This window comes from Drosophila albomicans, chromosome 3 (genome assembly GCF_009650485.2).
Source record: "Drosophila albomicans strain 15112-1751.03 chromosome 3, ASM965048v2, whole genome shotgun sequence".
NCBI classification, from domain to species: domain Eukaryota; kingdom Metazoa; phylum Arthropoda; class Insecta; order Diptera; family Drosophilidae; genus Drosophila; species Drosophila albomicans.
Genome location: NC_047629.2, coordinates 45,295,569 through 45,311,830, shown reverse-complemented (window position 1 = coordinate 45,311,830; position 16,262 = coordinate 45,295,569). Strand labels below are relative to the sequence as shown.

General features: G+C 43.1%; 1 protein-coding gene across 4 annotated transcripts in view; it reads right to left on the bottom strand.

The window, feature by feature from the left end:
• LOC117572605 (regulating synaptic membrane exocytosis protein 1) overlaps positions 1-16,262 on the bottom strand; it is a 63,065-nt gene that overhangs the window by 27,816 nt on the left and 18,987 nt on the right. For 2 of the 4 annotated variants that reach the window (XR_004572530.2, XM_034255542.2), the window contains exons 2-8: positions 11,182-11,777; positions 7,376-7,511; positions 5,107-5,429; positions 2,374-2,622; positions 2,049-2,299; positions 1,708-1,983; positions 1,398-1,639 (exon numbers count right to left, since the gene is read on the bottom strand). Coding sequence is in view for 3 of the 4 variants with exons in the window: in XM_034255542.2 (XP_034111433.1) it covers positions 1,398-1,639; positions 1,708-1,983; positions 2,049-2,299; positions 2,374-2,622; positions 5,107-5,429; positions 7,376-7,511; positions 11,182-11,217 (1,513 nt within the window). In the remaining variant the exon portion in view is untranslated. The remainder of the gene's footprint in view (positions 1-1,397; positions 1,640-1,707; positions 1,984-2,048; positions 2,300-2,373; positions 2,623-5,106; positions 5,430-7,375; positions 7,512-11,181; positions 11,778-16,262) is intronic. The other 2 variants (XM_034255543.2, XM_052004006.1) reach the window with 2 other exon arrangements.

Here is a 16,262-nt window from a genome sequence, read left to right as displayed (position 1 = left end):
TTAAGGTCTATATCTGCAAAAGTATTTGCTCATTGAAAAATCTTGGAACTAGTTTAATTTCGCCCCAGAATTGTTTAATTTTCACTTTCAATTCCTTCGTTCGCAGTTCTTTTAATTATCGTTTTATGCAAATTCTTTGAATTCTGAGAGTATATTCGCTTTTCTTTCACATTTTCTGGAAATATATTTAAACCATTATTATTCAATGTTTCAATATTTAAGAAAAATCCTAAAAGTAGTTTGTAAAAGTAGTTCGTAAAAGAAGTTCAACTTCGCGGCAGAATTATTTAATTTTCAATTTCAATTCTTTAAATTAGTTTGTAGTTAGTTTGTAATTAATATATAGTCATACTATTTTTGCTAAATATATATATATTTAAGAATAGTCGTAAATATTGTAAAACCGTTTGCAAGAGTAGTTCCACTTCGCCACGGAATTATTTAATTTCCGCTTTCAATTCGTTCGTTCACAGCTCGTCTAATTCCCATTTTATGCAATTTCTTTGAATTCTAATACCCAGGCACGTTTTTTGCTATTGATTTTTCAGCTGTGCTGATAATTAAAAATTCATTTGCACGGTCATTTTATGCGCATCGTTGGACGAGCTTCGACGTCGACGTCGCGGTAGAAGCTGCCCACTGAAGTATGCAGCAAAAAATGCATATAATTAAAATCCTCACACACACACATTTGAAGCAACTCATTTACATGCAGTGTCGTATATAATATGGCACTGAGTAACCACAACACTAGCAAATAAATGTTATTCTTCGCTCGTGTGTGTGTGTGTGTGTGTAACACACATACAAATTGTGTCGGCAGAGGTAAGCTGTATAACATAGTAGTTTCTTCATTGTGGCGGGTCTGTATATGCCGATGAAATCCTCTCAGTTGCTTAATCTGCTACCAGTTTTGCTTCCGCTTTGGGTTTCATTAGGACCCACGGGGTTCCGTCCGACCACATTATCCCCAACGGTTTGCCGTTCGCCTCGCATCCTCAGACCTATAGTCTTTGCTGGGGTGCACTTTGTTCGGAGAATTAAGGAGAGCAGCGGTCGACCCACACACACAACAGGAAATGTTGGCGGTATGCCGGAGTTCTTTCGCTCTCTCGCTCTCGCTCTTTGCTAGCTTGTTTGCTCGTTCGACGGAAGGACGGACTGACTGACTGACTGACGGACTGTCGAATTAGCATAACCAAACGTTGTAATGAGTCTTATTTACTTGGCCATTTCCGGTGCGGCTAGAAGGGCGACCTACACTAAGCTTTCATCAAATGGAAAATTTGCTGTGTCCACACTCACACACACACACACACACACACACACACACACACACATAATCGTAGTGGCCACACATTAAGGTAAGTCCCGTTTGTGTGCCTAAGCCCACTTACTGCGGTGTGCCTTGTCCGTGGGATCCCGTCGCAGAATAATGCGTCGCTTTGATGCACAAATCGGCCCCGAATCCACGTCGTGTATTACAATGCGTATGGCTTCGCCATCCATGGACGTTTGTCGTCGTGGCGCTTCCAAATCTTCTAGATTGGGACCCGTAAACGCGGCCATTGGCGGCGGTATCGAGGCCGCGAGTCCCGTTGGCAACGCGCCACGATTCTGCAATGCCGCAATATCCGGCCTACAAATGAACCAAAGTTGAGGGAGTGTTAATATGATATAGAGGTGTTTCACATGCTGTGAACTTACAGCTGTGAGCCACGTCGCCGCATGCGTCGATCATCGTCCACGGTGAGCACAGGGCTGCCTTTGTCTGGCGAGCCGGGTGACTCGTCGTTCTGCAGCTCCTCAGAGGCATGCGGCACTCGGAACGAGGGTCTTCGCGAACCTGGCAGCTGCACAGGTGGCATGATGCCAGCGCCCCCGCCACCTCCTTCGCCTGGCGAACGTTGCAGTTGCTGTGCGGCGGCTGCGGCGGCCGCACCTTGCATCAGACCAGGCGCAAAAACATCATAGGCCGATTTTCTGCAAATCAAAAGAAGAGAAGCTGGCATGCCAATTTATGTGCCGCATTGTTAACTTGCACTCACCTGCGTGGCATGGCGGGTATGCCCAGACCCGAGCCATCGGCAGCCATGCCCAAGGCCGGACCACCGCCGCCCATACTCCCACCGACGCCACCAGTCTTCATGTCATCGTCGTAGCTGTGCTGCCGTGAGACACGTGAGCCACGGCGCGATTGCATGCGGGAGAGCGGCGCACCGAATGCGGGCTCCAGTTCGCTGCCACGCGGTGGACTGTTGGAGCGACTGGGCGCCATGCTGCGACCTCCTTTCAGCTGCTGAAATTACACCAAGAAAACAATGTGTAAAACAATGCCGAAGAAAAATTGGCAAACGGAGCTCTGCCACTTACACGTTCGAGCTCCTTGAGCGATGCAGGTGAAACGTCCGAATGGCGACGCAGCTCGGGACTGCGTGGTGGCGCCAGAGCGGCGCCATTGCTGGGCGCCAGGGTTTGTGTACTACTGCCGAGCTTGGCATCCGAGTGACGACGCTGCAGCGCCTCCAGCACGGGCACGTCCAGCGTGGAGTCTGTCGAATCCTGTGGAATGCAGACGCGTGAGGCCATTTTGCGGCGACAGACGCTGCAGCGCCACATGTTCTAAAAGGAAAACAAAGTATGGGAAAATCAATGCGAGCCTTAGCATCAAGTATACGCAACGTGTGGTGTTAATTAAAATTACTAGCTAAGCGCAAAATGCTATTTGTGGCTTCGCAAACAGCAGCAGCGCAATATTTATTAGCTAGTTAAAGTTCTGTTCAACTCTCGCAGTTGCTGTTGTAATTGCTGTTGTTGTTCTTATTTTTATATTATGGTTGTTCTTTTAGTTGTTGTTGAGACGGGTGAAAATAAATATTAATTACTTTCTGAACAAAAGTTGCGGCAGTTTTCACCTTGCACAAAAAAATCTATTTCTCTGCGCACGTGGAAAAGGACTACAGCGAAAAGCGAAAGAGAGATCAAAAAAAGGAAAGAGAAGGAGAGAGGGAGATGGCAGCCAGCGCTTCGCAGCATGACTGCAACATGCGCAACCACAGCCAACAGCTAAGCTCGAACAATGCTCGGTACCCGCTATATTTCCACCTTTTCGTGGATTCATTTCACCCGCAGCGACAAGTTGTATATATGTGTGTGTGTGTGTGTGTGTGTGTGTGTGTGTTAGTGCGTGGCTACTGTACCGGAAGTTGCGCCATTTTAATTAAGTTGCAGCCAGTTGCAGCCAGTTGCAGCCAGTTACAGAGTGTGTCTATAATCATGGTTGTTGCTGTCGCTCCGCACTTTCGGTTTATTGCTTTTGTTTTTCATCCGCTACACTCTCCATCTCTCCTTCCGTGAGTTATAATTACAGTTGAAGAGCGGCAGTAAAAAAAATACTATAAAGTTGGCAGGCTGCCAGACTATTTCAATTGAATGAGAGAGATCCTTGCAAGTCGATTTGTGATGATTTGAAATGCATAACCAGGAAATCGATTTTGATGAATGTGCAAGACAGGAAGCCTGCAAGATTGAGTGAGAGTGTGTAGTAAAATTTCAATTTTGCGCTTTAAGCGAATGCAATCATTGAATATATATTCGAAATCACATTTGCATGCAAAACTATGCCGTGGTTTCTGTTGCTTGCAATTACAATATATCTATATCATTTTGACCATGGCCGAAAACCTCAAAACGTTGGCTGTGTTGACAGCGGCTTGGGCCAGGTTGTGGTTAGATTCTGCTGCCAACTGCCAGCAACATGCACGCTCATGTCCAAATATTGCCCATAATTACGCTCATGTGGTTACACACACACATGTGTGTATACCATATAAGTGTATGGGTGTGTGTGAGACGCCCACAAAACATCAATTTCAATTAACCAAAGTGGCCAAAGTTGACGGACAAACGTTAAATTTTATGCGCAAGGCGTTGCCGAGGCACTTCAGCGCTCTTGAGCTTGAGCCAACCACCAAATCGCCAGCACAACTTGAAGACAATGTGTGGTGTTTTGTGTTGTCCACATTGTTGTGGAGTATCGCACATATCGTTAGTTTGTTATTGTTCTTGTTGTTGTTGTTGTTGTTGTCAATGGCCATTATCTGCTCCATTGATACATGTGTGCTGGCATCGCAGATAGCAGAAATTCTAATGGGTGCTGCAGGTCAATTGCAACTACAACTGAAGAGGGTGTTGCTTGCCCCCTTTCTTTATTGTTGTTCCTGTTGTTGTAGCTGTCATTTAATCTCGTTAATCTGGTCTTTATCTGGCTCAGGTGCTTGGCGCCACCTGAATGTAATCTAATTTGTGTGCAGGCAGCGGTTAATATATGCCACTGTCCCTGTCGTCCCCTCCATTGCCTTTTCGTTGCTTACGCAATCATTGTCATAGCTAAGAAACTTCGTATATCCGCTAACTATAGGGTAGAAGGGTATTATAACATTTTGCCAACAGGAAATGTATGTAACAGGCAGATGCAGCCATCTTCAAAGCCATAAATGAAATATTTTCTACTATTACTTTTTTTGATAACTCTTGTTATTTTTCCCGGCAAGTCAAATTGATTTCGATTTTTGCCACACTCACTTAAATTGAAATAAAAAAGAATGGCAAATGTATTTTCACACAATTAATTGGTATTAATTGGACTGCCTACAAATTCAGTATATTTGATTCTCTTTGGTATATGTTGAATGTTTAAATTTCCGTTAATACACTTTAGTTTTTTTTCGGCATAGAAATATCGTATATTTTAAGAGTAACACCGCACTGCATTGCTTTCATTGATATACCAAATATAGTCTTTGGTATATTTAAGTAGTTTTTTGGTAAATTAATTTCGTAAATTTAATAAATAAACTCAACTGTTTTATTTTTAGTTAAAATGTTTAGCGGGTATTTCACGGTCAAACACACTCGACCGTAGCTTTCTTACATACTTTTGTGTGTTTCGCCTTTGTGCTTGTATTAATTAAACGCCGCAGGATAATGTGTTTATTTTAGCCTTGCCCACGAAGAAATGGACATTGCCTAGTGGCATGGAAAATATGGCATTGCAGTTTGTGCAATAATAATAACCACACACAAGTTCGTTCTTAGTCGACTTACCGCATCCTCGTGCTCATCCAGTTTGCTGTAGCTGGCGCAATCCTCGCACACTCGCTGCTGGCACTCGAAGCACGTCTTGTGGTAGTCGTCCGGCTTGAAGGACTTCAGGCACACCCGGCAAGCGCCCGCCCTCCGTCCTGGCTCTTGCTTTGCCGCAGCTCCTGCCCCACCACCTGCTGTATTGTTATTATTGTTGTTGCTGCTGGACTCCTGCTGCTGCTGTTGCTGTTGCTGCTGCTGCTGTTGATAGCTGGGTGAGCCATAGCTGCCGCTTGTGTCCGCATCCGTGGGCACCAGCGAGGGGCGTGGCGACATTTTATTAACTGCAACAAGAACAGGTGCAACATGAATAAATCGTTTCGTCCGCAAATGCATTCAAGCGTCCCCTTGGGTCGCATCACTGTCCATCTCTCCCTCGCTCATTGGGCAATCGATTCAATAATTAACTTGTTGCTTTGCAAAACTGTGACCTGATTTCATAATTAATTCATTCGCAAATTGCTAACGTGACGGGCGCAGGCGACAAATGCGATAAATAAAATAAATGGGCGCGATTAGCGATAGTCAAAACGGAAATTGCTGACATCGTTTGTCGTTTTTCGGGGTGGGCGGAGGAAACATTTGACAAGCTCATGCAAACGACAAGTGGGCGTGGCCCATGCTCAACTCAAATGAGGCAATTAACGCTAAGAAAATGAATGCCAAAGGCAACAAGGACAATGTCGAAAGCAGCTGCTTTCCTATCCTCATAAGCCGCTTGATGTTTGCCATTGTATTATTACATTACTTTCTTTCTTTTTGTATTATTTTCACTGCCTTTTGGTTTGCTTCTGTTTTTACAGCTGCAGCTGATGGCAAAGGTAAAGTCGCGATCCGAAAAGGTCGTTCCGCGTTAGTTACAGTCGAGAGGCAAGCACAAAGCGTTCTTTGTGCGGCGCGTTGCGCATACGCACAGTTGCACGTACCGCTTTCGCATTTCGCCATTGGCAACTGAGCGGAACAAAAGGCGAGCATATAGTACAAGTGAATGTACATCTACTTTGACTGCACTTTATGAATGTTGAATAGTTTTTATAAAATTTAAATGAACTGCAGCTTTAAATTTTCATTTAATTTAATTTAAAATGCAACGCACACATGTTCAGCGTGTTGCCTGTTGAATGTTTTCAAATTTAATCCAATTCGACAATTCGACTCCATAAATGCCAGAGAGTGTGCGAATAAAAGTGCCAAAATATTGGCACTTGACGGGTTATGTGGTATCTGTGTCTGTGTCTGGGACTGTCGACTGTCGACGCTTCTCTGAGTTCGTTAGAATCAACAACATAAAATATCATTTCATTTAATTCTAATAAATCTGCTATGGCCGCAATAAAATCACAGCGAGAGTGCGAGTCCCAGCAGTGAGCAAAAGCTCTGCTCGCTGCCAACTAAAATGCAATAAAAACACAACACAAAAGTCAACACACTCTCATATTGTGTGTGTGGGTGGCTTTCTCCCCCTGAGTGTGTGTGTATGTGTGTGCAGTCTGTTGCTTCTGTGCGTCGTTTATTGACATTGGATTTGTGCTGTGGACACTAGTAAAAATCTACAACTCTCGGTCACATTTATGGCACCATAACAATGACAATGATAATGCCAATGCCTGGCAATGGCTCGGTAATGCATTGGCCAGCTCTGTCTTCCCCTCTCCACTCCTCAGTCAATTCCCTCTCCACTTGGTCGACCCTTGCCTTACGTTGCCGTTGTCGTTGTCGTGCATAATTCAATTTGCTCAGCTGGAGCATAAAGCAGGAAAAATATTGCGTATACGCACCGTTTGATGCTTTGTGCAAGGTTAAAGCGCCGTAAGCTCAATGGGGCTGCTGAAGAGGACATCGGCAAGAGGGGAACGCAAGGGGCGGCTGGGGACACGTTGGCTTAGCACATCTCTGCTCTGTTTCCGTGCATTGTTATAAGTTGCGTGCACTTTGAGCGCTTACTTAGCTTTGGTCTTTTGTTTGTGTTACCGTTGCGTATACGTAATATTTTTCAGCGAACGTCAGCTGGCTTTGGCATTGCAAGGGAAAAGTTTTGGCGCAAACTTTCCCAGAGCTGAGCAGAGCAGCTTTATGAGCACTTGTATAAAAATTCATGCCATAAATTCGCATGCACTTAACGGCCAAGGATCTGAAAACTCAAACACCAATCCAACCGCATCCGCAACTGAATTCAACTCCAGGCACAACCCAAACCCAATCCCTAAGATATCTACACACATCCACTTACCTTTGTCTGTGACGGTTAGCAGCGATGAGGAGAGCGTTGCCTTCATTTTGTTCAAGGCGCCTGTGTTTGAGGCACCGCCGCCCGAATCTGTTGCATGCTGTTGCCTCTCGTTGGTCTGCTCATCGGTGGCCACCATCTGCGAAAAGCCAAAGCGAAAGCGAAAGGAAAACGCGTGTAAGATAAGAGATTTAAGGGCATAAATATTAACAGAATATTGAACTGGAATTCTCATTTGCGGCAGCTACAAAATATTTATAGTTACGAGCAGAGAATATTGAATTTTCATTTCAAACTGCGATCTCAGCAATTTTCTCTTCCCTCTTTTCTCTTTTCTCTTTACTTTATCTTTTTGCCTGACTGCAAATTGAATTCCTGAATGGCTTTACGAGCTCAGCTGTTGCCCTGAACAAAAAATAAAGAAAAACTGCTTACCCATATTCGACATACTGTGCTTTATGCGATTTGTTAATTTTATTTGAATTTTGCTTTTCACTTTTCCGCATCGCGCCGCAACATTTATATTGGCCTCATTTTGAGCCACGTCATTGTCGAGTCCTCCCAAAAAAAAAAAACGAAGAAAAAACAAGAACGCAGGCAGGTGAAAATAACGCGTTGCGTTTTATTCGAGTTACTTTTGTTGTTGTTCTTGTTCTTGGACCGGCTGTGGCTCAGGCGCAACAAATTACCAGGGAAATCGTAAAATGCGGCAAGCAATTTTTGTTTAAACTACAAAAAGAGCGCCAAGTTCTCTACCACGAAAAAATTGCCGTCATTCTTTTTAATGCACAGGCATAGAGGAGGGTGAGAGAGAGAGCGAGAGATAAAGAAAAAGAAAATGCGAGAGAGTGTTAGATACTGTTGAGGAGGCCGAGCGAGCCTCTGGAAACATAAGTGCTGTGCGTTGTCAGCATTTTATGAAGTGGAAATTTTCTATTTGCCAAAGCGATGGCGGCGACGAAACCGGAACAAACAGCCGCTTCTCGCACACAGCAGCACTCTTTCGTTCTCTCTCTGTCTCACTCAAAAAGATAGCGCAAATTACGCTAAGTGCTTTCGGCTGCAACGTTTTGTTGTGCGCTCTACCTTTGGGATGATAGTGAGAGGGGAAGTGGAGCGGGGCACGAAAGTCAGCCTCTGTCTCAGCCTCAACTAAGCGCTGTCTAGTGTCAGATTATGGCCGCTTTGTGCTCAGCTTGCGCTACATTTTTGATGATGTCATTTGAAGTCGGCCTCAAGGTAATATCCATGTGGCGGATTTATGTATGCAGCAACCTCCTTCCCCCTTCCTTTGCTCATCGAGATATTAGTGTACACTACTCATCCCTCGCCGTCGTATATCTTTTGTGTCTGTGTCCCTTAATTTATGTACTTGCTCTGCTTTTCGGCGCCATTATTTCACAGCATTGCCTTCCGTAAACTACTCGCTTATGTCTATGTCTTCGCCTGCTTCGTGTCTCGCCTCTCACAAGCAATTATTGCCGTGTTAATTCTGTCATTTATTATGATTTTTTGCTCTTTTTGGCAGTCAGGCTTTAGTGTCGTCGTCGTTCCTCCCAAAACATCAGCCAAAAGAAATAGTTACGTGTTTAGTGCCGAAAATTACGGCTCGTTCTACGGGCATTTAAGTGCTGCCAGCAATGATGTGTCCCAAACACCATCACAATAATCCACATTCATGCCAGCTGCCAGCTGTGCCATATGTGCGCCCTTTACGGCCGTAAAGTATGCTACATAAAATGCAAGTCAATACGTAATAAGGAGGCAACAGCACAAAGGGCCAGCGAAGCCACAGCATCAGCAGCTTTTAGCGTTATGACTGAATTGCAGCTGTAAATGCATATGAAAATCAATAAAGGAAAAACGGGGAAACTGTTGCCCAAAATATTACAGCGAATACGTAATGCACTTGCTGTCGAACAGAGATTGTAATTGCAAACTGGGAAACTTAAAGCTCTGATGTGGTTAGATTTATGTGCCGTTTTTTGCAGGTAAAATATATAACAGCAACTAGGCATCATGTGGCTTTTGAGTGCACTTTCAACCATGTGAAAACCGCAAATGAATGTGCGGCACAGTGCAGTATATTAGATACCTCGTACTTAGAAGAAATGGTTTATGGAAAGGCTCTTATGTCAGAAGTAAATATATCCTTGTGCAGTCTTTTCCTGCCTTTGATTAATTGTACTAGGCACAGCACTTGAATTGTAAAATTTCTGCACATCGCAACCTCTTCCATTCAGTTTAAAATTCTTCTACCTCTCTTTACGATAGTTGAAACCCTTCTTAGGGTATTGCACAACTCGGTTTACCACTTCACTTTCGACTGCAGCGTGTTTTTTACTTGTTTTGGGGTTTCTTTAGTTTCTCTGCAGTGTGTGCTGATAAAGAGCAGGAAAACTATTAAGAAAATTACAGCATATAATTTGCAGTCTCTTTATTCCGCACCCTCTCGCAATCCATTTCTATTCTGTCTGTCGGTAACACATTCATGCTCGACTGATTGCCTTTGAAGTCAGCTGTTTTATTTTTGCTTTGCACAAATTGCCAGCACAACACAGAACACAACACAGGAAAGAAAACATAACATAACAACACAAAAAATTGTGTTAGGCATTTAAATGGCAAAACAAATAGAAAAAGTTTCTGCAATCCTTTAGATTGTTGTTTACTTGCTTGTTGTTTCTTGGTTTCGTTGCGTTGCTTTTTTGTTCAAAAGACTTTGGTGACAGTCACAGTGCGAGAACTGTCATCAGCACATCATCATTGTCTTGAGTTAGGTTTTTGGTGGGTGGTGGTGCTTGTGCTTTGATTTTGTGCTTCATTTGGTCTAATCAAAGTTTTGGCTAAACAACCGAAGAAAAGAATGAAAGAACTCTTCAAACACAACTTGAGCAGTCGTTTGGCATTTGCTTATCTCATTTTTCTGATACTTTTACTTTAATTCCCCCTTTCCACTACTCCGTTTTTTTTTTTTTTTTTTGGGCAAACTTTTCCAAGTATTTTGTGTGTTGTGTGGGCTAAATAAGAATTTCAACGGAATTTACACTTTCCCTTTGTCGTCTCCTTCTCTTTTGGCAACCGGTTTGCGGCCTGCGACTGTCTGTGTCTGTGTTCTTTTTTCTCTTAGTCGAGCTTATGTTCAATCTTTTTTTTTTTTGCCACCCTCGGGCAGGTGTTGTGGGACAATTGAACCGATTTGATTGCTGTCCCCTTACACGTATTTATTCATTTTTCCAAATATATATATATTTATTCTTCAATTTTTGAGCTGGAGCAAGGGAAAGGTCAGCATTAAAAGGAAGAAGAATCAGTGAAGCGTTCAAAGCATTTAACGGACTTTTTAATTAAAAAGTTTTGTTTGTACTCAAGGTTGAGAGAATCCCTTCCTCTTGCTCTGCTGTCAATTTTAGCCTTGTTTGTCTTTACTCTGATCTCTGTTTGAAAAAGGCTTAAGAAAGCATTGGCATCTAGAGCGTTGATATCACCGATATACCCAGTCAGTGCAGCTCTTAAAGTGTCTCTCGCAATGAATTCATTTGTTTTTGTTGCATTTCATTAAGCAACAGCAACAAAAAGAAAATGCTCATTAAATTTTCAGTGAGAGAGCGCACAATAATTAATTAAAAAAAATTCAGTGGAAAATACGAATGTGAATGCGATAAATAAATTAAATTGGATATACAGAAAAAATAAGGCATAAATTACGAGTAGCAGCTGTCAATGACAATGGGCGCGACAAATGGGAGTAGAATGAGGATTTTTACACAGATTTATTGCGAATTCTCCTCATTTGATAAGTCACTTACCTTCTTCATGAACGTCATCACATTTGTGGGCAACATGTTGGAGCTGTTGTTGAAATTTTCTTCTGTTTGTGAGTGTCGCTTTTCGTTTGTGTGTTTAAAGTGCAATTAATCACGCATACGCAGTGTTGACCGGCTGCCCGTTGGATTTTATGTCAATGTGGCTTTTGTTTTATTTATTTTTACTTTTTTTTATTTTTCGTTTCGTTTTGTCAATGTTTTTTTGTGTGTGTGCGCTTTTAAGCCGCTTTAAGTCATCTCCATGCGCTTTGTTGATGCAGAGCTTTCGCTGTGTCCGTTGATGTTGTCCATTCTGTGCGCGTTCGCTTCAATTTGATTGGAAACAAATGGCCATTTTTCATACGCCATGTAAATAGGCATTGACATTGTACTCGGTATTGAATTGAAGTGGTCCTTAAAGCGCAAGCAACATGTTTGCCTTACTACATGTTGTTGCCTGCCGCTTGCTGCTGTTCTTGTAGTTGTTGTTGTTGATGTTGTTGGCGTCAATTGATTGATTTACGAGTATAACGTGTTGTATGTGGCAGCAGCATAAATGCTGCTCGTTGCCTTTGGATGCCGCTTTTAATTAACATTGGCTGCAAGAGAAGAGTGTGCAAAAGGATTGAGAATTATAATTAGTCATTGGGTCTAGGCTGTTGAAATTGCATGCGGCGCCAGGCGCAAAAAGTTGTTTTACTTCGAACTGCGAGTCACTCATCTCACACAAATCCCGCAGGGCTTACACCTTACTTAAGCGAAGGCCCATAATTTACCCAGCGATAAGCATCGCAACAGCGCTTGGGTTCGCCCACACACACACACACCCAACACACACATACAGAGTCTTAAACACTACTTGACATGGCGCTGAAAAGTCAAGCGGCAAAAGTTTATAAGGCGGAAATAATGTGTCGCGCGCTGCATGCAAAGTGAAAGTGCTTCGAGGCTTTTGTGAATTGTGAATTGGCGTGGAGCAACGGCAAATGCGATAAACTGACCGTTATAATAGTCCCGTTACAGCTTACAACTAGGTTACCCGGTTACAGCTTAAGCTTGCGTGTAAAAATAAACTAAATTTGAGCAGAAAACTCTTTGGTCTTTAAATCGTTTTTACGTAGTACTAAAGAGGGAATGGAATGGAGAGTTTTTGGTATTTGTAAGTAGCTCTTTAGCAGGCGGCATTGAGTGCAGCACTTAGTTTGCACCTGCTTCAAGCTGGCAGCTTTAAGCTGAAAGTATCCTTTTTGTGTGTGCTGTGCTGCCTCTGTCAGGCATTGTCATCAGTTAGCAGTAACTTGGTGTACTTGGGTACAAATCCCTGGCATGCTCATAAGCTGCACACACAGCCATTCACATCTCTCTCAGTGCTTTGTGCAGCTTATGGCGAATTCTCAGGAAATCTCATTGCCTTAGCTGCCCCTCCCCCACCTCCTCCCATCTTTGTTCTTTGTTAACTGCTGCTCAGTTTTGGTAGCTGGTAGTGAGCTTTGCCTGGCTGACTGCAGCAGTATTATTAAATCAAATGACCCACATAGCAATCGAATCGCTCGATTTGCAATGCGATCTTGCAACATTTGCAATTCCGTATCCTACATACACACACACACAGACCGAGATAGACAGATTAAAGACAGAGCTCAACTATTTCTCATGGTTGAAAGTTCGGAACGTGGCTATAAAAGTAATTGGCAAAGAAATTTCATTTGAATGCATTCATTGTTGGGTTATTTCCATCTTTCGTTTCGTTCCGTTTCGACATCGACACATTACAAAAGTTCATAAAAAGCCATCGAAGCGCTGTTCAAAAACTTGCTTGGCAACTGAGTAAGAAATCGAGAGATAGAGCGAACGTGATATAGAGAATGTTTACGCTAAATGAATTTTTTGACTTGCTAAATGAGTTGAGTTTGCTCAACTTTGCCAAATGACATTTAAAAAGCAAAAAAACGATGGCAAGAGAAAGAAAATTCTGCTAAATTAGTTGGCGCTTCAAAACTGTCAACAGCAACAGGGCGAGCTGCAGTCTGAGTGCAGAGAGCACAAATTTTTGGGGGGCGTTTGCCCTCAAAATGTAAAGCAAACTGTTACAAGTGTTTGCTTGCCACGCCCCCAGCCCATAGTCAACAAGAGCGAAGACGAAGGGGGTCGGCAGCTGCTCCTGCTCTGATGTTGATGTTTCTTCTCCTCTGGCTGCTGTTGCTTACACAAGCTTAACGCGCCACCAGGATGTGCTCATAAATTGTAACTTTGGCTGCCGATGCCAAAGGCAACAAGCATGAAATCACACACATACACAGACAAAACCGAAGCTGGCAAAGTTCCAGCGAAAATTTGGCATAGCCTGCTATGGTTGGCACATAGTTAATTAGCGCGAAATTGAGGGAACGAGCCTGTGGCTCGTCCGAGGGCCTTTGCGACTGGTTTCAGGGGTTGAGGGGGAGATTTGGATTTGGATGTGGGTTCAACATCGTCCTTTGCATGCTAATAGGTAACTGATCAGCCTTGCCAATTGCGTTAAAGGTCAAAATGTGTGGAAATAATGCGTGCATTAGCCAAAATCAAACAAGATTTATCACACACAAGCTGCAAACAAACACACACATTTATCGAGCAAGGACAAAGTCGTGAAATTGTCACGCACATGTGAGCCAAATCGAAATTGAAACGTTCGATAAATACAGTAAATATGGCGAAAGGCAGTATTTGGTGTTTTTGTTTTTGTCCAAAGTGTCGAAAGTGAATTGTAATTTGGAACTTTGTGGAACGTGCATGGGACACAAATTAAGTGCCAACAGCGAGCTGCTAAGTAGCATACGAAAATAAATGGCCAGCCGGAGAAGAAAAGACTCAAATTGCAGTTGAGAAATCGCAGCGCAGCGTAGTTCATAAATAAATTGCAAGCAGAGAGCAGCGAGCACAACTACACAGCGGGTACACAAAGTCTCATGAATGGCATGAATGAGAAGCACACTGTCAACAATGCCAAGGCAACTGGGGAGCTCAACGAACAGCACAACTGGCATTGTGATTGGGATTGGGGGACTGCAACTGGTTGCCAGTTGTTTTGGCTTGTTAGCGCAGTCAATGCAAACGTCTGTCGTCTATCGTCTGTCCGTCGCCTGCTGTGTGTAAGTTGTTGTGGTCAGAGGCAACAGCATAAGATGAATGTTAAATTCCAGCACTGAGCACTGAGTCCGTTGTCAACATTATGCCAAGGAAATACTGAGGCAAACAACAAGTTAACTGCATGAAAATCAATCTACATTCGCCTTTGACATTTGACTGCAATTTGTCTTTTGTTCGTAATAATGAAATTAAATTCTTACTTGAATTTATCTGAAAATGTGCTTAATGTGTAACCGCTTAGCTCGTTTCGCTTCACTTGGCAAATGAATCAAGCTCATTAAAAGTAGTAATTAAAACTAGACTAAGCACATTAAATTTAGCACATATGCACAGCATTCAGCAACATTGTAGAAACTGTCAGAGGAAAGAGTCGAGAGAGGGGAGAAAAGGGACTGTGGCAAACATTGCCATTATTGCCTAACAGGATTTTTAATGAACCTGCAAAGTGTGGAAAGCAGGATAAGGCAGCAAGCTTACAGCTTTTGCCTGACTCATTGTCAACGCCGTTTGCCTAATTGACAGCAGTCGACCGAGCGGCTTACATGGCGAATGCGTAACGCTCAAAAAGTATGCAACAGAAATCAAGGCACGACTTTAAGTGAAACAAAATTAAACATTTAATTGCATAAAGTAAATTACAATGTGGCAGCAATACGAGGGCCAACAGAACAGATTGATGTTTGGCGAAACAGCTGCGACACTTGCCACTTGCCACTTGGCATTGACATTTGCTGATGCGGGGCACGTACACGCCATCCAAATGAAATGAAACTACGCCCATCGGGGGCGAGTTGCTGCTGCGTGTTGACAACAACATTTTCGGCTAGAGACTGTAACAAACAAAACGTTTAAACTCAGTGGCTGCCTGGCAACGTTCGTTTTCAAACTGAAACTCAATTATTCAAATGCCCCCCGCAAAATGCAGAATGTAACTGCGTAGGCGTGCCACATTGCTATTGCCACATGTGGCACTCGTGCTCGTTTGCTGTGGCCAATACACGCAGATACTCGTATGCTGATACCCGCAATTTGACATTTAATCAACATGCTACGCCCAGAGAAACCTTCCCGAGAGCCAAGCGTCAAACCAAAAGTCACTCTCAGCATCGAGTAGGGCTCGGCTTTCAACTAGAGTTTGAACCGCAAAGATCAAGTGTTTGTTGCGGTCTGCACAACAGTTGTCAGTTGTTCTGTGCGTCGCTCTGTGCGTTGCTTTCATCTTAATTGAAATCAAATCAAAGTGTTTTCACTCACTGAATGTAATTGTGTGGCAAGCTTTGTTCTTGTCATTCTCTCAATTTATTGGCTCAATGGTAGTCAATTTTTTTTGTGGGATTTGAGACTACTGCTAATGACTTCCTATTGTTCCATGTGCCATGTTTTCCTTTTTTTTTGTTCGTTCTTGAATTTTACACTCAATTTACTTGCTGATATTGTGGCTTATTGTTGCATCAATTATTTATTTGAAGATTTTCTGTTTGTTTTCTCTCTTCGAGTGCGTCCGTAACACATGTGGGAATTGTGTGCTTGGTTTTGGTTACCTGCAAAATGGATTTTGTAAGTTTATTTGATTACGGGACTCAAAGGAGCCACAATTACGACAGCGAGCTTATATGTATGAATATACGAGATTTTATCATCAGCTGTTGGCCTGCATGTTTTCATATTACACATACGCAGCGTTTACACCCCCTTTGGCAAGTGCAGTGTTTACTACTGAGAGCGAGATAAGAAGCACAAATTACGCATACGCCGAGTGTGTACAAAAGCGCACATAAAATATTCGAAGTCACGCTGGCAATAAAACGGAAGTCAACTGAATATGGGCAATATAAAAACGCGTAGCGTAGCTCATTAACGCTCGAGCAAATGTGCAATGTGGTTGGTCATTCATTCGACTGCATGACAACACGCAATGTTCCTCTCAGAGTGCGTGAGAGTGTCGCATTTATGTT